Raw genomic sequence first — 25,476 nt, 5'->3', positions numbered from 1 at the left:
ATGGCCAAGAAAGAGGAAATTTGATTGGATGATAGCCTGAGTGGTAGTTGGCAAGGATACGTTGAGAGCTTGAGATTTTGAAGTGTTTATTTGGAAATTGGACCATATGCCAAAATGATCCACTTCTGCCATGATAGATGGAATTGACATATGTGGGCTTGTAATGTATAGAAGGACATCATCCGCAAAGGCGGAGCATTTATATTCCGTTTGCCCTATAGTGACACCTTTAATATCAGGGTTATCGCAAATAAAGGATAGTAAATGTTCCATCACAAGGATATACAGGAGAGGGGAGAGAGGGCACCTCTGTCTTGTTCCATTAGAGATTGTGAATGATGGGGACAGGGTTCCATTTATCTTTAATCTCGCTGAAGGGTTACAATAGAGGGCAATTATTTTAGCTATAAAGCGTTCTCCTATAGTAATTTTTTTGAGGGTGTAATATATGGCTGACCATGATATTCTGTCGAACGCTTTTTCAGCGTCGAGTGACAGTATTAAAAGAGGTATGTTTCTTGTTTGATCGTAGTGAATATCAATGGTTTTTAGTGTGTTATCGCGGGCCTCTCTACCGACCAGAAACCCAACTTGATCCAAATAAATATGGTTAGAGATGATACTTTTATTTTTAAGGGCATCATGTCGGGAAGTGCTGCTGAAGACAGAGACGAGGGAAATCTGCAGAGATGAGCTTGGGTATGGAATCTCATCATGGCGTCTGGACAAAATAGAGATGTTGTCTATAAGGTACCTGTATTTAAATATTTATTTGTGATATGGACTATGTCTTATTAGTACTGTGGTTCCTGGGTGGACCACAGTCTGATGATGACTGATAACAACAACTTCCAGCATCTCCTTAACATTGTTAAGGACACACTGGGAAATGTAGGTTCATGCGATACAATTGTACATGGTGCTGACCTGACATTGCAATTGATTGCTGTACTAAGCTTGGTGCTATATACATGCACTGATGGTGGTTCTGGCGCTACATATATGTACTAATGGTGTTTCTGGCACTACATTCATGTACTAACGGTAGTTTATGGCGCTGTATTTATGTCCTGACGGTAGTTTCTCACGCTGCATTCATGTACTGACGATGGTTCTGAAGCTGCATCCATGTACTGACTGTGGTTCTGACGCTGCATTCATGCACTAACAATGGTTCTGGCGCAGAATTCATGTACTGATGGTGGTTCTGACGCTGCATTCATGTACTAATGGTGGTTCTGTCTCCGCATTCATGTACTGATGGTTGTTGTGGTGCTGCATTCATGTATTGACGGTGGTTCTGGTGCTGCATTCATGTACTGACAGTCGTTCTGGCGCTACATTCATGTACTGACAATGCTTCATGGCCATGTGCTTCCTGGCTATGTAAAAAATAAAAAATCATCAAAACTTAGAGATTTGAGATTATGAGGAGGATTTGGCGATTTTCTGCTCCAAAACTCAGTTTAAGTTACCGTGTGTTTTTTTTTTAAGCAGAAACTTTCCAAATCCTCCTCAAATAATCAAAACTTGGTTCTGGTGACGAATTAATGTACTGATGGTGGTTCTGGTGATGCATTCATGTAAGTACCCCTTGTGACAGAGTCACTGGTATGATTTATGAGGGGAGGTATGTATCACACAGGTTGCTAGCCTGTGTGAACTGAAGCCAATAAACTTTCTGCCAGCATGTTATATGCTGGAGGGTTAACTCACTTAAAGGGCGTGGTTTTAGGGGAATGACATAGAGATGGGAGGGACGTCATTCCCCATACCTCCACCTCAGGGTATGGCTGAGCAATGTTTAAATGTTGAGTCCTGTTTTTTTCTCTCTGTGTTGTGTTTGGAGAGGCAAGGTATCCAGACTGGACAGCCATAGCTCAGGAGGGAGCTGAAGGCTGGACATAACCGGTGTGTGCGACCTGCACACACACATATATGGACTGTGCTACAGTTTATCTTTTGTTGTTTTGCCAAGTAAGGCTGTGTTTATTTTACTGGTGTGCAGAGCTTTATGCTGTTAAAAAAGCCTGCAAAGAAAACCCGGGTTCCTGAGTCTACTTCCGGAAGTGGCCGAGCGAGTCGTCCTGCCACACCCTTTAAAAAAGGTTGCGACCATGGGCGTACCCACCGTGGGGCAGGGGGGGGCAGCTGCCCCCCCCTAGAAGCAGGGATGCACACCGCACACCAGGGCCGGCGTCAGCACACGGGCAAATGCCGGGGCCATGAGCAGGCGGGGGGGGCCCCTCACCGTCAGCTTGCTCCCCCCCCCCCGCAGCAGCTCTAGCATCCTCCGCGGCTGCTGCACTGTGACGTCTCACGTCAGAGGGCGCGGTGACGTCTTTACACTGCGCTCTCTCTTGAGCATTCACAGCGCAGAGCGTTATGAGGCCGGCGACGCTGGAGTCCGGAGCAGCGGCAGCAGGTGAAACGTGAGGTGAGTATTTGATTTTTTTTTTTTTTATTGTATGGAGGCCTGTGGCAGTATAAGGGAGGGGGGTGAGGTGGGGGTGTGTGACATCCTGCATGGGGTATTATAAGGGAGGGGGGGAGGGTGTGTGACATCCTGCATGGGGCATTATAAGGGAAGGGGGGGTGACATCCTGCATGGGGCATTATAAGGGAGGGGGGTGACATCCTGCATGGGGCATTATAAGGGAGGGGGGTGACATACTGCATGGGGCATTATAAGGAAGGGGGGGTGTCATCCTGCATGGGGCATTATAAGGGAGGGGGTGTGTGACATCCTGCATGGGGCATTATAAAGGAGGGGGGTGTGTGACATCCTGCATGGGGCATTATAAGGGAGGAGGGTGACATCCTGCATGGGGCATTATAAGGAAGGGGGGGGGGTGTCATCCTGCATGGGGCATTATAAGGGGGGGTGACATCCTACATGGGGAATTATATGGGGGGGGACAGCCTGCGTGGGGCATTATGTGGGGGGACAGCCTGTGTTGGGCATTATGTGGGGGGGGGGACAGCCTGCATGAGGCATTATGTGTGGGGAACAGCCTGCATGGAGCGTTATATGGGGGCCAGTATTCTGTATGGAGCGTTATATGGGGGCCAGTATCCTGCATGGAGCATTATATGGGGGCCAGTATTCTGTATGGAGCATTTTATGGGGGCCAGTATCCTGTATGGAGCGTTATATGGGGGCCAGTGTTCTGTATGGAGCGTTATATGGGGGCCAGTATCCTGCATGGAGCGCTATATGGGGGCCAGTATCCTGTATGGAGCGTTATATGGGGGCCAGTATTGTGTATGGAGCGTTATATGGGGGCCAGTATCCTGTATGGAGCGTTATATGGGGACCAGTATCCTGTATGGGGCATTTTATGGGGGCCAGTATACTGTGTGGAGCAATTCGCCGGTTTCTGAGCTAAAGTGGAATTTACAATAGACCACTCATGTAATGTAAGAAGTGAAATCTTTGCATTGTACTATATATATATATTTCTCTTCGGTATCTGTGACCATGGCTTGCCCCCCCTAGTTTTGATTCTGGGTACGCCCATGGTTGCGACCCTTGGGATTGATTCAGTATGGCAATGTGGCCCTTGGACCAAAAAATATTGTGCGCCCCTGGTCTAGAATAATCTGCGCCAAATTTGCCACATTGGTAAATCGGGATCTTTCGAAGGTCCTAGGTTTCAGCTCTCTTCGGCCTACCATTCAAGATATTCGCCACAAAAACAGAACACAATCCTTAATTTACATCCAAACGATAGGTCCAGTCTGCTCTAAATTTGCTATATACAGTGGTGTGTAAAAGTGGTGGCCCCCTTCATGATTTCTTATTCTTTTGCATGTTTGTCACGCTTAATGTTTCAGATCACAAAACAAATTTAAATATTAGACAAAGATAACACAAGTAAACACAAAATGCAGTTTTTAAATGAAGGTCTTTATTATTAAGGGAAAAAGAAATCAAAACGTACAGGGCCCTTTATGAAAACGTGATTGCCCCTAAACCTAATAACTGGTTGGGCCACCCTTAGCAGCAAAAACTGCAATCAAGCGTTTGCGATAACTGGCAATGAGTCTTTTACAACGCTCTGGAGGAATTTTGGCCACTCATCTTTGCAAAACTATTTTAATTCAGACACATTGGAGGGTTTCCGAGCATGAACCGATTTTTTAAGGTCATGCCCCAGCCTCTCAATCGGAATAAGGTCAGGACTTTGACTAGGCCACTCCAAAGTCTTAATTTTGTTTTTCTTAAGCCATTCAGAGGTGGACTTGCTGGTGTGTTTTGGATCATTGTCCTGCTGCATAACTCAAGTGCGCTTCATCGTGAGGTCACGAACAGATGGCAGGACATTCTCTTTCAGGATTTTTTGGTAGACAGCAGAAATCATGGTTCCATTTACCACAGCAAGTCTTCCATGTCCTGAAGCAGCAACACAGCCCCAGAACATCACATTTCCACCATCATATTTTATTGTTGGTATGATGTTCCTTTTCTGAAATGCTGTGTTACTTCTATGCCAGATGTAATGGGACATACACCTTCCAAAAAGTTAAACTTTTGTCTCGTCTGTCCACAGAGTATTCTCCCAAAAGTCTTGGCGATCATCAAGATGTTTGCTGGCAAAACTGAGATGAGCCTTTATGTTCATTTTGCTCAGCAGTGGTTTTCGTCTTGGAACTCTGCCATGCATGCCATTTTAGCCCAGTCTCTTTCTTATGGTGGAGTCATGAACACTATGACTTTAACTGAGGCAAGTGAAGCCTGCAGTTATTTGGATGTTGCCAGCCACTCCTGGGAAGGTTCACCACTGTTTCTTGCTTTCGCCATTTGTGGATAATGGCTCTCACTGTGGTTCGCTAGAGTCCCAAGCTTTAGAAATGGCTTTATATCCTTTTCCAGACTTACAGATCTCAATTATTTTGTTTCTCATTTTTTCCTGAATTTCTTTGTATCACAGCATGATGTCTAGCTTTTCAGGATCTTTTAGTCTACTTTACTGTTCAGTCAGGTCCTATTTAAGTGATTTCTTGATTGAAAACAGGTGTGACAGTAATCAGGCCTGTGTGTGGCTAGGGAAATTGAACTCAGCTTCCCAAGGATGTGATAAGCCACAGTTAATTTATGTTTTAAGGGGGAGGGGATAATCAATTTGTGTTCTCTTTATCTAATATTTAAATTTGTTTTGTGATCTGAAACATTTAAGTGTGACAAACCTGCAAAAGAATAAGAAATCAGGAAGGGGCAAAGACTTTTTCACACTACTGTATTCATATTTTTTTGTACTACTTTTTTTATTCAATTTTTCTTGTCAAATTGATAAAAATTACATTTTTGGCAATTTTTTTTTTTTACAATGTTCACTGTACGGGATAAATTTGACCGTCTTATAATTTGGGTCATTATGGACATAACGATACTAATTATGTCTGAGATGGTTTAGTGAATCCTGCATTGAGCAGGGGGTTGGACACAATGGCCCTGGAGGTCCCTTCCAACTCTAACATTCTATGATTCTATGTATAAGTGTTTAGTTTTACTAAAAGCTGTTTTTTTATTGATGAAAGAATGAGACCTGCATAGTGCTGATACGTTTAAAGAGTTAGCCTGTCCCTCTGTTAACCATCTACATGCTAATGTCGCGATTGAGAGGGGCATATAAGCGGGTTAAACAGCCACAATCGGTAACAATGCAGCAAGGTGTCAGCTATAATATACAGCTGAAACCCATTACATTTTCGCATTTCAGGGGAAGGCACTATCTTTTTCCTCAATACTAAAAAAATTCGGCAATGAGAAATTAGGTCCCTTATCCCTTCACGCCATGGCCATTTTCCGTTTTTCCCTCCCCTTCTTCCCACAACCATAACTTTTATTTTCCGTCAATATGGCCGTGTGAGGACTTTTGTGGGACGAGATGTACTTTTGAATGGCACCATTGATGTCACCATATTGTGTACTGGAAAACGGGAAAAAAATTCCAAATGCTGTGAAATTGCAAAAAAAGTGCAATCCTGCAATTGTTTTTTTTATTTACCATATTCACTATATGGTAAAACTGACCAGGAAATACTACGTGTATGCAGATACCAAACATGTATAGTTAATTTTTTTTAAGTGGTGAAAAACAATTACGAAATTTGTATAGAAAAAGTTTTTGCGTTTGTCGCCATTTTCCGAGACCCATGTGTCTCCATTTTTCGGGATCTGGGGCTGGTTGAGGTCGAGCTGACGTTTTTATTGATACCATTTTGCGGTAGAAACAATGTTTTGATTGCCCATTATTGCATTTTATACCAATGTTGTGGCGGCCAAAAAAACGTAATTCTGATGTTTTGATTTTGTAATGATCAGATTCATTTATTTTATATTTTGATAGACTGGACATTTCTGAGCACAGCGATACCAAATATGTGTATTTTTAAACTGGTTTATTTTCAATGGGGCAAAAAGGGGGGTGATTTGAACTTTTGCGTTTTTTTTATTTAGTTTTTTTCTTCACTTTTTACTTTATTTGATAGTCCCCTTGGAAGACTTGAAGCTGTGATCAAACGATCACTTGTGCTACATATAGCTGAGCTCCCCACTGCTATGTATAGCACAAATCACGATCCCCTATGAATGCCGGACACGAGCTGGCGTTCACAGGAGTTTCGTAATAACAGGCATGGGAGTGTTCCCACAGGCCTACTGCTGGCATGACAACCCATCAACGCCCCATGATCATGTGACAGGGGCGTTGATGGACGGGATTTATGATGCGCTTTAGGACGATGTGTGTTAATTCTCGTTGCCAGAGATTGACAGCGATACTTAACTGTTTAACAGCCACGGGTGGAACTCCGGCTGTTAACAAGCTCAGCATTTGGCTGGTTTCACACGTCCGTATATTTCCGGTACTGGAAAAACTGGTACCGGAGATATCCGTGTCCCGTGTGTGTCACAGGTGTGGCAACCGTTTGCTGCATCAGGATCACACGTACCAGCGCCTGGGAATCAGTGCTACAGTTAGTGCTGTTCCCAAGCGCTTAGCACCAGCAGGAGACCATGATGAGGGTATTAGTGTCTGCTCCCGCAGTGTCCCTGTGTAAAAATAAGAATAAAATAATAAAATCCTTATACTCACCTGTCCGGAGATGTCTCCCGCTGTAATCCACCTGACTGCTGACACCGAGGAGAATGAGCCGGAGCTGGAGCGGCTACGGAGCTGAGCTCGGGAGCAATGTCCTGTTACTCACTGAGCGCAGCTCCGGAGCGGCTCATTCTCCCGGGTGTCAGGGGTCAGAGGATTACAGCGGGGACACCCAGGAGAGATGAGTATAAGAATTTTATTATTTTATTCTTATTTTTACACAGGGACACCGCCAGGGCAGACACTACTACCCTCATCATTTTCGCTGCTGGTGTTGATCGCAGCCCCGGCAGGGAACCATGATGAGCACCCGGTGCTTGGGTACAGCGCTAACTGTATCGCTGATTCCCAGGCGCTGGTACGTGTCACAAGGATGACACACGGATGTCATCCGTGTGGAACGTTTTGCGGACCGTGTATCCGCAAAAAAGCGGACATATCAGCGTGTGGACCACACAGTCTGTGGAAACACACTGAGATGTGCGCAGACCCATAGATTTGAATGGGTCTGCGTGTGTCAGTGTCTCCGGTACGTGTGGAAACTGTGGCCACACAGACGTGTGAAAGAGTCCTTAGGGCCAGCTGTCAGTCAGTGCTGGGGGAGCAGTTATAGCCACTGCTCTCTATACATTGAACGGTGACTGAAACCGGCGTCTCAAAGAGTGAGGCTTGCGAGCTGAATAAAGTTAATTTCCTCCTGGCGGTGGGGCTCTCAGTGAAGGCGCCGCATGGTGTCATAACGCTATTAACCCCATATCTGGAGGTTAATAGCATTATTTTACATGATCAGATATCTTTTTTGTAAACTCTGCAGATGTGTGGTGACTGGAAGAAGCTATGTTGGTCAGATGGAAAAGACGGGTAAAGTGACTTCCAGCTGACGGCCTATCTATAGCTGTATTGTGATCTCGCACATGCTCTACCACTACGGTCACCATATGGCGGTAATATCAGTGTAGATTTGCCAGTAACGGTGTGGGCATCTGCTGAGGTTCCTCTATGCCCACGATCAGGGCGAACCACGGTGACCTGGTTAGGGACCCACTCAGGTATCTGGCCCCCACTCCCACACAGAATCCACAGGAAACTTCTGTGTCACCAGCTCTTACATTGAACGGGATTATGGAGACCTACATTGTTTAAAAAAAATGGCCAGATAAAGCAGAAGCGAGTGGCCGTGTGCCCACCAGGCTCCCTCCGTATGTACATGTCACACGGACATGGCACCTATGTGAGGGCAGCTGGTATGGTGCCGGCATAGGGGGGTCTATAGCAGCAGGTATGGTGCCCGCATAAGGGGTCTATAGCCACACATAGGTGGCAGTCAGCAAAGTCCGTCGCCCGCTCTCCTCCACCTCCTCCTCCGTGCGCGCCCCCGCCCCTCAGTGCGCGCTCCCGCTCCATGCTCGGTCCCCTCTTTTCCGTCTCCGGTGTCGCCGTATAGGCACAGCTGACCCGCGGTTCCCGTTGCCCTCCGTGTTTCCTCAGCACCACAGACCTCTTCTCCGGCCGCCGCTCCGCGCTGAGCTGCGCCATTTCCCCGACAGCGGAGGCGCCCGTCGTCCGGAGGCTTCGTCCCTTCCCCCAGACCCGATTCCGTCCGTGGAGGGACCCCCACCCGGAGCAAATATTCCGGAGAAAAAGAGACTCCCGGAGAGGACTGCTGCGGAGATGGAGGCGGTGGGGCCCGGTAAGTCCTGCCCGCCTGGCTCCACCTAGGCCTGGGCTGCCCGGGATGGGTAGGCCTCACCTGAGGCAGGTCGGCTATGGTGGGAGCTGGGGATGGTGCGGACGTGCTGTGTGTGCCCCGGCCTGGCACAGTTACATGGCGGCCCTGGCAGTGCTGGGGGCGCTGCATTCTTACGGTCACAATGAGACCTTTATTTCCCAGGTCTGTAGTAGGGAGAGGATGGCAAGGGGCACCCACATGTCATGGGAATGTACAGCGCCCCATTGTGACCACACACTGCTATTGGGCATGGTGCGTGTACTGGTATGTAGCATGCACTACATACTATACCTACATGCACCTGTGTGTATAGTGCGTGTTTGTGTAGGCGCACACAGTACACACATACACTATATGGTGTCCCACTTCCTAGTTGCTCGTCCCTCCTTTTACTTCCTGGAAGATAGGAGCATGTTACCTAGTGCCAGCGAGAACAGTCACCAGACACTCCTATGCCCTTTATGCCATTAAATGTCTTTATAGGGAACCTGACAGGCCCCCCAGCCCACCACATTAGTATCTTCCTCTACAAACTCCCTGCCTAACCGTCCCTTTATTCTGGATGATACATTAACAGATGTTACTTTAATGTTAAAAGTATTTTTAAAGTCCGCTTTTAATAAGCAGATAACTTTTTGACTAGTCGATGGGGTGTTGGTTTCCCCAGACTAGTGAGATCAGCATGTTATCATGCCCCCTGTGGGTGTGATGATGATTTGCAAAAGCCGACAACTTTCTTGCCTACACGTCGTTGCGGCCCTGTATCCGGGTGGGCTTCCTGGCCGCAGAGGCGCTCTGCGCATATCCGTATAGAGAAGAAGACGGCTGACGTCCACGCGGAGCTGAAGATCAGCTGCTGATTCGCTGTAAGCTCTGGTCTTCTACCGTCACGCTTCTTCTTCGCTTTCGGACATGCACGGTGTACCTCTGAGGCTGGGAAGCATACACCCGGCTACAGAGGCACAATGACGTGTAGGAAAGAAAGTCCCGCACATAACATGCTGAGTGGGGTGACTAGTCTAGAGAAACCAACGCCCCATCCACTAGTCAAAGGTTATTTGTATATTAAAAACTGACTTTAAGGCCATGTTCTCACGTTCAGTATTTGATCAGTTTTTTATATCAGTATTTGTAAGCCAAAACCAGGAGAGGAACAATCCGAGGAAAAGTATAATAGAAACACGTCACCACTTCTGTATTTATCACCCACTCCTGGTTTTGGCTTAGAAATACTGATGTAAAATACTGAACGTGTGAATGTGGCCTAAAATACTTTTTTCTAAACATCTGTTAATTTGTCATCCAGAATAAAGAGCTTGTTATGCAGAATTTTTATAAAGGGACATACAAATGTTGGGGGGTTGGAGGGTATTGGGGACCTGTCAGGTTTCCTTTAACACTATAATGACCTACGGTGTTTGGACTCCAATGACCCTTTTTTTTTTTTTTCTTTGTTGGACAACCCCTTTGTTTCAAGTTTAAGTTGTGTGGCTACTGGATAAGTGTAGGTTTTTGTTTTTCTTGCCTATATGGGCAAGAAAATGTAGTTTTGTTTTCTTTTTGGTGACTTGTCTAACTTTTAATTTTTTAATCCCCAATGTTTGTTGTAAACTTATTAATAAAATTCTGACAGGCTCCTAGTAATTTACTCTAGAAACAGCCGTTTAGATGACCAAGTCAGTATCAGCTATGGCCTCAGCGTGATTGTGGGTGCTGATGGCTCCTTGTGGCTGACAGTGGCTTCCAGGTCTGTCATCTTAATACTCCCATTTGGCCTTCACAAGCAGATCCATAAAGTCTCTTGATATGCTCCAAATTTGCCTGTGAAATAAACTGCTCCTACAGAAAAAAGTGCATCAAAAAGTGGAGTTTTAGCCCTCTTCAGAGTCAGATTTTCCTATCAGCATACAATCTCCATATGAACATACACTGAAATATAAACTAAATAAATTTGGTATAGCTGAAATTAAAGGGTAACTGTCTTTCTAAAAGTTTTTATACATTATATGCGCTACATAATGATTCTGGGTCCTGAGACCCCACCGATTGGTCAAAACACCACTCTGAAGTCCGCAGCTTCTGCAGGAGGTGGGCACACAGTAGTGTACGGGCTGAATAAGTCTACAGGTCCGTACACTGCTCTGAGAGTGAATGGACCGCTCCATGGGCTTACTATTGAGCCGGTGTGTGCAGTTCATGCGGAAGCTGTGGTGTTTTGACTAATTGGTGGGGGTCTCAGGAAACATTGTGTAGCGCCTATAAAATCTAAAAACGTATAAAATGATAGTTACCCTGACATTTACATTGCTACATGACCCTTTTGTGGGAAAAAAACAAAACTAAAGAATGGATCACAAACCATGCCAATAAAACTTGTACAAAACGAGCCTTTCCACAGCACCTTTGATGGAAAAATGGTTACGGTTCTTCAGAGTGCCTTACATATTGGACCATTGTTGGCCGAACCAGCTTACATCAACAGATTTGACCTACAGATTGTTGACTGACCGCTATCTAAAATTAAATGGGGCCTTTAGACTGTCTCCTCCCTGCAAAATAATGGAAAAATAATTTCAATACTTTTTATGTCACAATTTTGTGGCACATTCAATTCTTCCTGACCAAATAAGCAGTCATACAGCTGCATCAATAGAAGCAGTTGTTTGACCGTATATTGATGACATACCCTCTGGATAGGCCATCAGTATCAGATCGGTCCGACACCTGGCACACCCCACTGGTTAGCTGTTTTCTAGCTGTGGCCCAATTTGAACATTGAATGGAACTGAACAGCACAATTCTGTATAAGGCTAGGGCTAAACAGCGATGCGTGTCACATTGCGACACCACATGCAATCATTTCCCATGGTGTTGCATTTCAACCTACTGCGACTTCAACAATTTCCTGTCGCTGGGCTCAAGTTGCCATTGACTTCAAATTAAGCCAAATGTGACTGCAACTTGTCTGTGTGGCTTTTTTTTAAACAGAAAAATCTGAAATATTCACTCGGCACCAAGTGGCGGACAAGTTGCACACATTTTTGGTAGCACAACGTGTTGCTGGTTAGCGGCAGCTGACGAAAGACGTTATAGATCAGATCCTATTTTCTTCTAGAGCTGATCTGCAGTATTTCTAAATCAGAAAATGGCCTGTTTAAATGAAGTGTTTATGCTAAATCTATTGTGTTTTTTTTTCTTGCTATTTTTAAAGAACCCTCAAAGTCTTGCATTCTTCACACTGTCCGCAAAATTCCTCCCCCCTACACATTAAATGAGTCTCCCAAAGCTGCTGATTTTGGCGGAACGGGCCAATCATCTGACTTGTCTCCCTTGACTTATGATGTTGGTGTAGAAAAGGATCAGATGGTTAGAATTGTTTTCAAGGAAAATAAGTCTCTGCCAGGGGTGAATGACAGCAGTTCTTTCTACGTTGAAAGCATATGAATGCTTGTTTGTGTGCTCATGTCTATGGGAAGTCGGTGAAACATTTGTACGGCAGAAAGCTATCTAATTTGTATGGTCATCTCAAGACTAAATGACCCTGTACACATCAAACTAAAGACGGCCAAACCCACTGCTATCTACAGGATTCATGGACAGTGTAATCTTTATGGGGGGCCTCCTGATTTTCCGGCCTGCAGAACTTCATCAGGTGATTCTTTTCATCTCCCTAGGGATAAGCTGCCACTAGAGGAGTCTGGTAGCTGCTCTCATGGAGAATACAGGAGACCCTTGCCTGTCAAAGTCTTCCGGTGTTTGGTGAATCAGGAGAGCAACCTGGTGCCGACAGATATTTACCCCTCCCCACACATTAAATAACGTCAGCCGAACCCACCGATATTGACAGGTTCCTACAGCAGTCTGTGTATGGGGTGCCACTGAAGATGATGTTGGTGTAAAGATTTGGCATGTATGATTTCAGACTGCTGATCCTTTTGTTCTTTAAACATAAGCCCCTAGAGATGACCGGAGGCGTCAAACTCATACAGAATACGAGCGCTTGGCTGAGCGAGCACTCCTGTATATAGGAGAGTCGGGTGAGCTAGCTGCCGGCCAATACATCATTCAGCTGACGGTGAAGTATCACCCTATGGTTAAAGCCATCCCATACACATTAGGTAGTCAAGAAGTCTTTATCATCACAGACAGGATTGCAATGACAGCTCCTCTATATACCTCTGATAACTCAGGATCCCCCAGTCAAAGGGAAATGTGACAGCGCCGTCCTCTCATTGTCTAGATATGATAATTGACTTATAACTGGGAGTGTATTAGTCTATTGTTTCCTAGGATCCATGTGACTGCTGTAAAGCACATCTGTGTTACCACTAGCTTAGGCAACAGGACTGCACCAATTATCATATCAATACAATACTAAAGACATAAAAATGTTATGTGTATCACTGTCTTATTTTTAGGTACTAAAAATAATATAAGTGATCTATTCCCATGAAAGGGAACTTGTAGTTATATTCATGCTGCCTGTACCATATGGTTTGTCCTGGGATTTCATGGACAGACCTGACTAGTCTGCCGCCCCACTCCAGTTGATTGACAGGTCCTCCCTATGTACATATATGTGACTGTTGCGGGGAGAAGCTGGTCGGGCACCATACCGGTCTAGACAGGCCTTTGTAATCTCTTAAAACATTTTTCACTGAAATGCAATTGTTTCAGAGAAAGTCATACCTGGCTGCAATCATGCAGCCAGGCTCTGGTTCTTGTGGCCCATGGTTCAGCCATCATGAGTCTAATGACAGGTTTCCTTTAAGAGCCTCCCTCATTGTAAAATCTGCTAAACAAGAAAAAAGAACCCATGTGTCAGGACATGTCTGTTAAGTATTGGTCATCACGTACTGTACGTTATTCCCTCTAAACATTTACCTATGGTCAATTTCACATGTATGTTATGGGCACATTTTTGCACCCGTATTATGGTGCCACGCTGTGGACAAGTGTAATGACCTAGGCTGATTCCACAATGGCTGCCCTTTGGTAGTGGTGAGACAAGCCCTTCAGGGTAATACCCCCCACTCTTTTGCTCTTTATAGCAACCCTGCATAAAACTATGGAAAAGTAAGTAACTATGGAAAGGTAGTTTTTCCATGTTTGCTCTTAATTATGATGGCAACATTTTTGCACACACGTGGTCATCTACTGCACGCAGCTTTAACATTATTCTGCTCTCTACGTACAACTTATTATGTAGCCAAGCTCAGGCTTCTGCTGAGAAACATTTGGTCTTTTGATTATGTCAGGATTGTGCATGGTTTTAACTTGAGGAACCGTTCATGTGCTTAAAAATAGCTTTGAGCAGTGTGTTTAGTGTTTGGTTGGGAAAAGCTTCCTGTTTCTTCTCTGCAGGCAGCAGAGTTAAGGATATACTCATGTGAACAGGTGGCTAAAATAGCACACAGCTGCCAAGAAACCATTTTACTCTACACTAGCATAAGCCACATTTTCTCACTGTATTCCGTTGACTTTCAGTATGCTGTTGTGGAAATAAAGCCTTCACTCTGTTAGTTTACTAGCTGATGAGGTGGGCTAATTGCAGTTTGCCAATTTTCTACAGTATTTTTTTACCAATTTGTTGCCATCTGTTATAGATTTATTTAAAAGGAACCTGTCATGTTAAAACCCCCACTATTAACCTGCAGATACGGGGTTAATCTTCAGGTTAATAAGAGTTCTGAAGCGGTGCAGCCGCTGCACTGAGAGCACCACTGCCAGGAGGAAGCTAACTTTATTCCTCTCAGCAGCCTCGCGCTTTCAGTCATAGGGGTGCGACTGGCGCAGCTTCAGTCACCGCTCAGTGCATAGATGGCTTTAATAACTCTAACTCAAGCTGTGCCAGCCATACCCCCATGACTGAAAGCCTGAGGTTGCCGGGAGGAATAAACTTAATTTCCTGCCGGGCACAGTGTGGTGGCTGCACGGCTTCATAACGCTGTTATCCTGCAGGTTAGCCCCATATCTGCAATTTAATAACGTCCTGAATCCATGCAGTCGCACCAGTTCAAATGTGTTGATTATAGAATTTAAGTATTTAGAACGAGGGTTTTAGAGCGACTTTAAGGTTGCATCGGTCTGAGGTGTATAGTGTGTGTGTGTGTGGAGGGGTGGTTCAGCAGTTCTGTTAAAATAAAGAACTAGATACCGAGCAGAAAAGTTATATTAGTGATGTGTAATAGGCCTTGCTAAAAAAGGGTTTTTAGAGTCTCCCTACAGTTGTCACTTTGAATTAACATGATTGGGGAATTGCATTCCAGAAAGCTAGTGCAGCTCGAGAAAAGTCTCAAGCAGGGATGGGAGGTTCATATTATGAGTTATGTTAAATTTAAAAGATTAACAGAATGGAAAGGATGAATGGGGTGGTAGATGAGATGTAGAGTGGTGTAGCACTGAGGATTACTTTGTGGGTGAAGTTATGTTTTTGTTGTATTTTATAGCGGATGAAAAACCAGTGCAATGACTGGCACAGAGTTCAGGCATTGGTGTAGCAGCTGGACTGAAATAAAATCCTGCCTGCCTTACTCAGGATGGATTGTAGAGGGGAAAATTTAGTAAGGGAAGACTGATGGGTAATCATTAAACATTGCAGTCTTGTGATGCCACTGTAAGCAGGACAGTGGAGTCGGTAAGCCAAACCTCCGACTCTTCAGTTTCCATGACACCGACTCCAACTCCGACTCCCTCATACATGGCTCATGTTTAAGTGATAAATTTACTGTAGCACAGATTCATCTCAGCTAAAAGTCTAGACCCTTAGATCAGGAATAGGACAGACATTTATAGGACATTTCATAACTTTCCCAAATTCTTATGAAAAAATATTCCCCACAAACTGCATTGAACTACTGTACCCAATTTATTATATATTTTAGGAGTCGGTCCATTTTATTCCAACTCCACTAAAATGGGCTCCGACTCCACAGCCCTCACTGTAAGGCTACTTCATAGCACTTGTTTAAATAGTAATGATTAGTCAGTGGGATACACCTAATGTGTATGGGCGTCTCCTGACTGTCCCATGATGGCATGGATTGAACATATTAGATTTCAATATGTCCAATCTTTTTTGTTTTGTGACTGCTTTGGACAGATATAATAGATGATATCTTGCTACAAGGAGACCAGGTTTTGTTTTATTTCCTGTGTAGCAATGCTTCTTTAAAAATATCACAATCCAAGTACGTTCACGTGGGTGATCACTTCCCATTTGAAATAATGCAGAGTGGTTTTCACACAGATTTTGAAGCATATTTTACTGAGAAAGTAGTGTGCAAGAAAAATACTCAGTGTGAACTTACCCTACTAAATATTGCTATGTCTGACCGTTGCACACATTAGATTGTTGGCAGTTTAAAGGGAACCTGTCACCATGAAAATGCATTCCAATTTTTAAGCACCTTATTATAGAGCTGAGTAGATTGATATACTGAATCTGTTTTTTTTTTTTGTCACAAAACTATATAATTGTGTTTTAATCATTTAAACTTTGCTCTTTCTGGGGTTTTGGGTCCAGTGGGCGGTCTGATCAGTGACTGACAGCTACCTCTGTATGTACAAGTGTGCAAATAAACCTGTCAATCACTGATAGGGCTTCCCACTAAACCGAAAAAATCCCAGAAAGAGCAGAGGATTAAATGATAAAAAAAACACAGGTTCTACAAAGTCATTTCTCACAAAACTACACTGCTCAAAAAAATAAAGGGAACACTCAAATAACACATCCTAGATCTGAATGAATGAAATATTCTCATTGAATACTTTGTTCTGTACAAAGTTGAATGTGTCCGGTAATGCAGTGGCTTGTTACATTGCTAAAATGTCCAGGGGGTGTGTTTTGGCTGACCATGTACCTCCCCTCAGGTGACTGATCACATGACTGTGACATCATCACAGGTCCTGTGTGCACAGAAAGATATATAAATCCGGGTGGTTTTGAAACAGTTGGAGAGGCCTGGTGAGGAAAGAGGCCTGATCCCTGTGTCTGGGACGCCATTAGCCCTGGAAGGCACGTGGCTTGGAGACCACGGCTGGGGAGCCTTAAAGCCACAGCTGTGGCAGAACAGAGCTGAGAGAAGCAGCTAAGACCCGGCAAAGGTAAAAATGGTTCTTTATATGGACATTGATGTTGTACCTTGCTGAAGTCTGTATCTGAAGCCAAGTGGGCATAGCTGCCACCGAAAGGCTCTAGGATATTACATGTGTAACATTCCTGCGAGCCACTGAGATGGACTATGTTATAAGCAGCTTATGATGTGTAATAAACTGCTGGACTTTAGTTTACTGGAAAACGTGGCTTGTGTGCTTTAATTGACCCGATGAAGTGAGTGCCCCCCCCCCCCCAACATGATCAATACCGCTACCTTACAGTCCTTATGACAAAATCACCCAAAAATCATCAATGGAAATCAAATTTATTAACCAATGGAGGCCTGGATTTGTGTCACCCCCAAAATTCAAGTAGAAAAACACACTACAGGCTGATCCAACTTTGATGTAATGTCCTTAAAACAAGTCAAAATGAGGCTCAGTATTGTGTGTGGACTCCACGTGCCTGTATGACCTCCCTACAATGCCTGGGCATGCTTCTGATGAGGTTGCGGATGGTCTTCTGTGGGATCTCCTCCCAGACCTGGACTAAAGCATCCACCAACTCCTGGACAGTCTGTGGTGCAACGTGATGTTGGTGGATGGAGCGAGACATGATGTCCCAGATGTGCTCAATCAGATTCAGGTCTGGGGAACGGGCGGGCCAGTCCATAGCTTCAATGCCTTCATCTTGCAGGAACTGCTGACACACTCCAGCCACATGAGGTCTGGCACTGTCCTGCATTAGGAGGAACCCAGGGCCAACCGCACCAGCATATGGTCTCACAAGGGGTCTGAGGATCTCATCTTGGTACCTAATGGCAGTCAGGCTACCTCTGGCGAGCACATGGAGGGCTGTGCGGCCCTCCAAAGAAATGCCACCCCAGACCATTACTGACCCACTGCCAAACCGGTCATGCTGAAGGATGTTGCAGGCAGCAGATCGCTCTCCACGGCGTCTCCAGACTCTGTCACGACTGTCAGATGTGCTAGTGTGACCCTGCTTTCATCTGTGAAGGGCGACTTTGCCAATCCTGGTGTTCTGTGGCAAATGCCAAGCGTCCTGCACGGTGTTGGGCTGTGAGCACAACCTCCATCTGTTGATGTCGGGCCCTCATACCACACTCATGGAGTCGGTTTCTAACCGCTTATCCAGACACATGCACATTTGTGGCCTGCTGGAGGTCATTTTTCAGGGCTCTGACAGTGCTCCTCCTGTTCCTCCTTGCACAAAGGCAGAGGTAGCGGTCCTGCTGCTGGGTTGTTGCCCTCATACGGCCCCCTCCATGTCTCCTGGTGTACTGGCCTGTCTCCTGGTAGCGCCTCCAGCCTCTGGATACTACGCTGACCGACACAGCAAATCTTCTTGCCACAGCTCGCATTGATGTGCCATCCTGGATGAGCTGCACTACCTGAGCAACTTCTGTGGGTTTTAGAGTCCATCTCATGCTACCATGAATGTGAAAGCACAACCAACATTCAAAAGTGACCAAAACATCAGCCAGAAAGCATTGGTACTGAGATGTGGTCTGTGGTCCCCACCTGCAGAACCACTCCTTTATTGAGGGTGTATTGATAATTGCCAATAATTTCCATCTATTGTCTATTCCATTTGCACAACAGCATGTGAAATTGATTGTCAATCAGTGTTGCTTCCTAAGTGGACAGTTTGATTTCACAGAAGTTTGATTTACTTGGATTTATATTCTGTTGTTTAAGTGTTCCCTTTTATTTTTTTGAGCTGTGTATATATATATATCAATCTAATCTGCTCCTCCTGCTCTATAACGTGCTGCCTGCATATTCAACTTCATTTTCTTGGTGACAAGTTACCTTTAAATTTTTGATTTGTGGAAAAAAATTCTTCTCCATTACAAACATGTCTATCAGTCTTACCTGGATCAACAATTCACCTAGTAACCAAATCTTGTAATGCTGTTATCAAGTAAGAGATCCAGGCCACTTTTGAACTGTTTTAGTGGATTCAGCATTCTACTTTAAAGGGTTAGGCCACTACTTTTTATTGATGGCCTATTATTATGATGGGCTTTCAATATCTGATTAGTCGGGGTGCAACAGCTGATGCCAGCTAGAATTTTTTGGATGCTGCTGGGAAACAGCAGCTCCATCGTTTCTATAGTGGCCGTGTACTGCAGACCCAGCCTTTATTCAAATGACTAGTGGGTGGATCTGCAGTACACGGCCACTACAGAAAAGATGGAGTTGCTGTGTTCCGGAGGCATCCGAGAATTTCTTGCTGGGAGTACGGGTGTTGCACCCCCATGGGTCAGATATCTTTAGGATGGGCAATCAATAAAAAAACAGTAGTGGGCAAACCACTTTTTAACCCCTTTAAAGCCCGTGACGTACTAATACGCGTCTGTGCCCTGGGCTTTAAGAGCCTGACCCGTATTAGTACGTCATGGCGATCGTGCGCACACAGGCTGTGCTGGCGCGATCGCCGCCGGGTGTCAGCTGATTGTCACAGCTGACACCCGGTACTATGTGCAGGGAACGGTCCAGCGCATTAACCCCCGCAATTCTGCGATTCAAGTCGATCACAGCATTGCGGTGGCTAAGGGGAGGTGATCTGGATACTCACCTCCTCTTCCAGCCTCCAGCGCTGTCTGCCACGGCTTCCCGGATGTTGCCATGATGACCCGATGTCGTCAAGACAACATCCGGGTCACCAGACAGCAGTAAGATCGTTTGGTCATGTACTCCTCTGACCGCCGGGGGAGTGTATGCTCCAGTAATGAGGGGGAGGGGGGAAGTGTAGGGCAGGCAAGACAGGTTATGGTAGTGGGTGACTCTATTATTAGGGGGACAGACAGGGCAATCTGTCACAAAGACCGGGATCGCCGAACGGTGTGCTGCCTCCCTGGCGCTAGAGTCCGGCACATCGCGGATCGGGTTGACAGGTTACTGGGTGGGGTTGGCGAAGACCCAGCGGTCATGGTCCACATCGGCACCAATGACAAAGTGAGTGGTAGATGGAGGGTCCTTAAAAATGATTTCAGGGACCTAGGTAGGAAGCTTAGGGCAAGGACCTCCAAGGTAGTTTTCTCAGAAATACTACCAATCCCGCGAGCCACACAGGAGCGCCAACGGGAAGTTAGGGAGGTGAATAAGTGGCTAAAGAGTTGGTGCAAGGCAGAAGGGTTTGGGTTCATGGAGAACTGGGCCGACTTCGTGGTTGGCTACAGGCTCTACCGAAGGGACGGGCTGCACCTCAATGGGGAGGGTGCAGCGGTGCTGGGGAAGAAGATCGCTAATAGGTTGGAGGAGTTTTTAAACTAGAGACGGGGGGGGGAAACCAAGGAAATAGGTGGGATGTGAGGCAAGCAAGGGGGAAGGAGAGAAGTGAATATAATGAGGGTGGAGAGGGGGGTGGGGATAGTACAGTTAGATCGTTAGAGAAGAATAGGATGCTAAATAACCCCAAAGTTTTATCTTGCATGCTGACCAACGCAAGAAGCCTGACCAATAAGGCGGATGAGCTGCGGGCGCTTATATCGGAGGAGAGGTATGACATCGTAGGTATAACAGAGACTTGGCTAGACGATAGCTACGACTGGGCGGTAAATTTATTAGATTATAGTTTATTTAGAAGGGACCGGAAATAGGGGAAAGGCGGAGGAGTCTGCTTATATGTAAAGTCATGTCTACTCAGATTGGGTAAGCGTCACTAGTGGGGTACCACAGGGGTCTGTACTAGGCCCAATGTTATTTAATATCTTTATTAACGACATAGTCAACGGGATAAATAGTAAAATATCAATATTTGCAGATGACACAAAGTTATGTAAAACAATACAAAAGAGGACAGTGCAGACCTACAGAGGGATTTGGATAAGCTGGGTAGGTGGAGCATTAAATGGCAAATGAGGTTTAACGAGGAGAAATGTAAGGTCATACATATGGGAAGGAAAAATGGAAGTCACCAGTACTCACTGAATGGGAAATCATTGGGGAATTCAGAGATGGAGAAGGACTTGGGCATCTTGATTGATAGCAAACTAAATTGGAGTGCCCAAAGTCAGGCCGCTGCTGTAAGGGCAAACAGGGTAATGGGATGTATCAGAAGAGGTATAGCTGCAAAGGATGAGAACATTGTTCTTCCACTGTACAAAGCACTGGTCAGACCACACTTGGAATACTGTGCTCAGTTATGGGCCCCAATATATAGAAAGGATATAAATGAGCTTGAAAAGGTACAAAGGAGGGCAACAAAATTAATAAAGGGAATGGAGGGACTGCAATACCCAGAGAGGTTGGCAAAACTAGAACTATTCAGCCGGAAAAAGAGAAGGTTGAGGGGGGACATAATAAATGTGTACAAATATGTTAGGGGACAGTATAGAGATCTTGCCCGGGATTTGTTCAAAAGGAGGGATATTACGGTAACAAGAGGGCACTCACTAAGACTGGAAGAGAAAAGGTTTCAGCACCAGCATAGGAAGGGGTTCTTTACGGTAAGAGCAGTGAGGAGACGGTAATGTCGGATTCACTACACCAGTTCAAGCGGGGACTGGATGCTTTTCTAGATACCAGGCAGATTTCAGCATATACTTAAAAATAGAATAAAATAGTAGGTTGATACAGGGATTTATTCTGACTGCTGGTTTCAGAGTCGGGAGGGAATTTTTCCTCAGGTGAAGATTGGCCAAATCATTTGGGGTTTTTGCCCTCCTCTGGATCAACTTTAGCAATTACAGAACTAACAGGTCGAACTTGATGGACGCAAGTCTTTATTCGGCTTTACAAACTATGTTACTGCGCATGACTCACTGTGCAGCGCTGACTGCCTGCATGGCACAGGGATTGTGCTCCATCCCTATGCTATGCAGGCGATCAGAATAAAAAAATTGAAAATCCCATAGTGGGACAAAGTATACAAATAAAAAAACTTTCAGAAAGTGAAAAAAAAAATAAAAGAAAATTGTGAAAATATTAAAAGATAAATAAAAAAATAATCCACCAAAAATAAAAATATAATGTACCCAACAATAAATATTATTATGAAAAAACAAGCAAACAATAAAAGTACACATATTTGGTATCGCCGCGTCCAGAACGACCTGACCTAGAAAACTATCCCACTAGTTAACCCCTTCAGTGAACACGGTAAAATAAATAAAAAACGAAGCAAAAAACAATGCTTTATCATCATACCGCCAAACAAAAAATGGAATAACATGCGATCAAAAAGACGGATGTAAATAAAAATGGTACCACTGAAAACGTCATCTCGTCCCGCAAAAAAACAAGCCGCCATACAGCTCCATGAGCCGAAAAATAAAAAAGTTATAGCTCTTAAAATAAAGCGATGCAAAAAAAAAATTTTTTCTATAAAATAGCTTTTATTGTGTAAAAGCGCCAAAACATAGAAAAACGATATAAATGTGGTGCCGCTGAAAACGTAATGACCCGAAGAATAAAGCTCCCTTATCAATTTTACCACACGCGGAGCAGAATAAAAAAAAAAATCCTGAATTGTTGGTTTTTGTTTATTCTGCCTCCCAAAAATCTGAATAGAAAGCGATCAAAAAAAGTCACGTGCCCGAAAATGGTACCAATAAAAACGTCAACTTGTCCCGCAAAAAACAAGCCGTCACATGACTCTGTCGGCCAAAATATGGAAAAATTATAGCTCTCCAAAATATGGCGATGCAAAAACTAGATTTTACAAAATATGTGTCTTTTAGTGTGTGACAGCTGTCAATCATAAGAACCCGATATGTTTCTGGTATCGCTGTAATCGCTCCGACCTGAAGAATAAAGTCGTCTAATCACTTATACCGCACTAGAAATGGCGTAAAAAATAAACTCTAGAGTTGGGGTTGGTGTTAGGGTTAGGGTTGGGGTTAGAGTTTTTTTTCAAAAGTAAAAAAAAAAATAAGATGACGATATGGCGACTAGTGTTGAGAGCAAGTGCTCGTTACTTGAGTTTGCATCGGGTGCTCAGGAATGCACTGAGTATCGCGGGTGCTCAAGTGACAGGCTTGAGTCTCTGCCCCATATGCCTCGCGGCCAAAAAAATCTCGCAGGGATTGCCTGTCATGCATGAGCGACCCCCGCATGTTTTTTTTTTGGGTGTCTAATAACCGTGAAACATGCGGGCGGGGACTCGAGCATGTCACTCGAGCATCGGCGATACATGGTGCATACCTGAGTACCCGATGCAAACTCAAGTAGCGAGCACTTGCGCTCAAGACTAATGACAACTTATTCAATATGATGACCTAATGTTATCAAATTCTGTGTCGTACCTCTGCGTTCAAAATGTTCACTATACCTCTTGATAAAATCCTTGAGGGGTGTAATTTCCAAAATGGGGTCACTTGTGGGGGGTTTCCACTATTTAGGCACATCAGGGGCTCTCCAAACGCGACATGGCGTCCGCTCTCGATTCCAGCCGATTTTGCATTCAAAAAGTCACACAATGCTCCTTCCCTTCTGAACTCTGCCGTGCACCCAAACACTGTATTTTCCTCACATATGGGGTATTGGCGTACTCAGGAGAAATTGCACAAAAGTTTTTGGGGTCCATTTTCTCCTCTTACCCTTGTGAAAATAAAAAAATTTGGGCTAAAACATCATTTTTGTGGAAAAAGTTTGATTTTTTTTTTATTTTCACGGTTCCATGTTATAAACTTCTGTAAAGGACTTGGGGGTTCAAGGTGCTCACCACACATCTAGATAAGTTCCCTGAGGGGTCTAGTTTCCAAAATGGTGTCACTTGTGGGGGGTTTCCACTGTTTAGGCACATCAGGGGCTATTCAAACGCAACATGGCGTCCGCTAATTATTCAAGCAAATTTTATATTCAAAAAGTCAAATGGCGCTCCTTCCCTTCCGAACCCTTTCTGTCATAAAGACCCCTCAAAGTGACTTCAAATGTGATGTGGTCCCTAAAAAAAAAAATGGATTTGTAAATTTTGTTGGAAAAATGAGAAATCGCTGGTCAACTTTTAACCCTTATAACTTCCTAACAAAAAAAAAAAAATGTTGGTTCCAAAATTGTGCTGATGTAAAGTAGACATGTGGGAAATGTTATTTATTAACTCTTTTGTGTGACATATCTCTCTGATTTAAGGGCATAAAAATTCAAATTTTGAAAATTGCAAAATTTCCTTTTTCCACAAATAAACACAAGTGATATCGAAGAAATTTTACCACTATCATGAAGTACAATATGTCATGAAAAAACAATCTCAGAATCAGTGGGATCCATTGAAGCGTTCCAGAGTAATTACTTCATAAAGTGACAGTGGTCAGAATTGTAAAAATTGGCCTGGTCATTAACATGCAAACCACCTTGGGTTGTAAAGGGGTTAATGTCTACAGACACATTAGATCAAAGTCAACTGAACACACCAATATCTGTGTGATTGGCCTCCAATCCTGTGGTTATAGAGACCTTAGGAGTCTCCCCTGACACATCACAGAGCTGTCCAGCATCATTTGTCTTTACTGTCTTTGAAAATACATGAATGTTCAGTCTAGTCAAAACTTCTATGAATCCCAGCTAGTTGGAGTAGATAACTGATATTTTTTAAATGCTTCTTTGTGTTATATTTAACTACGGCAAAAACTGATAATGTTTCCGATTTTATTATGGCTGACGTTTCGGATGCCAGTCGTAATGACAGGAGTTAGGAATAAGTTGTGCCTAATTCATTGAGGGATGCACTCCACTTAATGAGTTTGGTGCATCTTATCACTGGCGTGCGCCTTGCCAGGAATGATGTGAAAAATTTTAAGATATTTGAAGGTGTTTTACACCAGAACTCTGATGTCAACACCTTGAGGAATTGGGACCAATATTTCGACCTGTCTGGTCTTTTTTAAAGGAATGTAGATAGAAAATACATGATCTATAGGGTAAGTACCTGTAATAAAAAGAAATGGGTTAAAAAAAAAAAACCCGGTATAAAGCACCAAAGTTAATATTTCCATGAGCAAAAATCCCATCTACAAGGCATGCATAATGGGCAGAGGAGGTATATTGTGCGCCATATTAGATAGGGGCGGGTGCGCTCAATGGATAGTCGGTGCATGTGCAGTGACCGTGTGGGGAGCGTTATACCGTAGAAGAAAACAGCTGCTAGATCTACTAGATATTAATGTCACTTTTCTGGTGGGGTGCCCATACTTATGCACCTGTCAAATTTTGTTTGAATGCAGATTGCACATTTTCTGTTAGTACAATAAACCTCATTTCAAGGCAGAAACATTACTGTGTCCAACAGTTATTACATAGATCAAACTGAAATAGCTGTTGCAAAAACACCAATTTTTATAAAACATTAAGCTTAAGATTAATAGGGGTGCCCAAACTTTTTCATATAACTGTATCACAAAGCCGGAATTGCCTGAAAAGTAATTCTTAATGGGAAAACAGTTCCCAGATTGTGGATGACTGTAAAGTACGCTCTTCGTAATGTGTGAACATTGGTCACAATGTATACATGGGAATGCTCCCCTCTTTTTAGTATAGTGAATGTTGGATAACTCTCTCCTGACTCGCTCATACACATGA

At 44.2% G+C, this 25,476-nt stretch overlaps 1 protein-coding gene across 2 annotated transcripts in view; it reads left to right on the top strand.

The window, feature by feature from the left end:
• Positions 1-8,457: 8,457 nt before the first annotated feature.
• AGO4 (argonaute RISC component 4) overlaps positions 8,458-25,476 on the top strand; it is a 69,770-nt gene continuing 52,751 nt past the window's right edge. The window contains exon 1 of one of the 2 annotated variants that reach the window (XM_073665938.1): positions 8,458-8,796. In XM_073665938.1, coding sequence (XP_073522039.1) covers positions 8,778-8,796 — 19 coding nt within the window. In that variant the 5' untranslated portion in view covers positions 8,458-8,777. The remainder of the gene's footprint in view (positions 8,797-25,476) is intronic. The other variant, XM_073665939.1, reaches the window with a different exon arrangement.

Source organism: Phyllobates terribilis, unplaced genomic scaffold (genome assembly GCF_046119375.1).
Source record: "Phyllobates terribilis strain yellow unplaced genomic scaffold, ASM4611937v1 Scaffold_2__4_contigs__length_985480577, whole genome shotgun sequence".
Taxonomy (NCBI): domain Eukaryota; kingdom Metazoa; phylum Chordata; class Amphibia; order Anura; family Dendrobatidae; genus Phyllobates; species Phyllobates terribilis.
The sequence above is the reverse complement of the archived record's forward strand: the minus strand, read 5'-3'. Positions and strand labels throughout refer to the sequence as shown.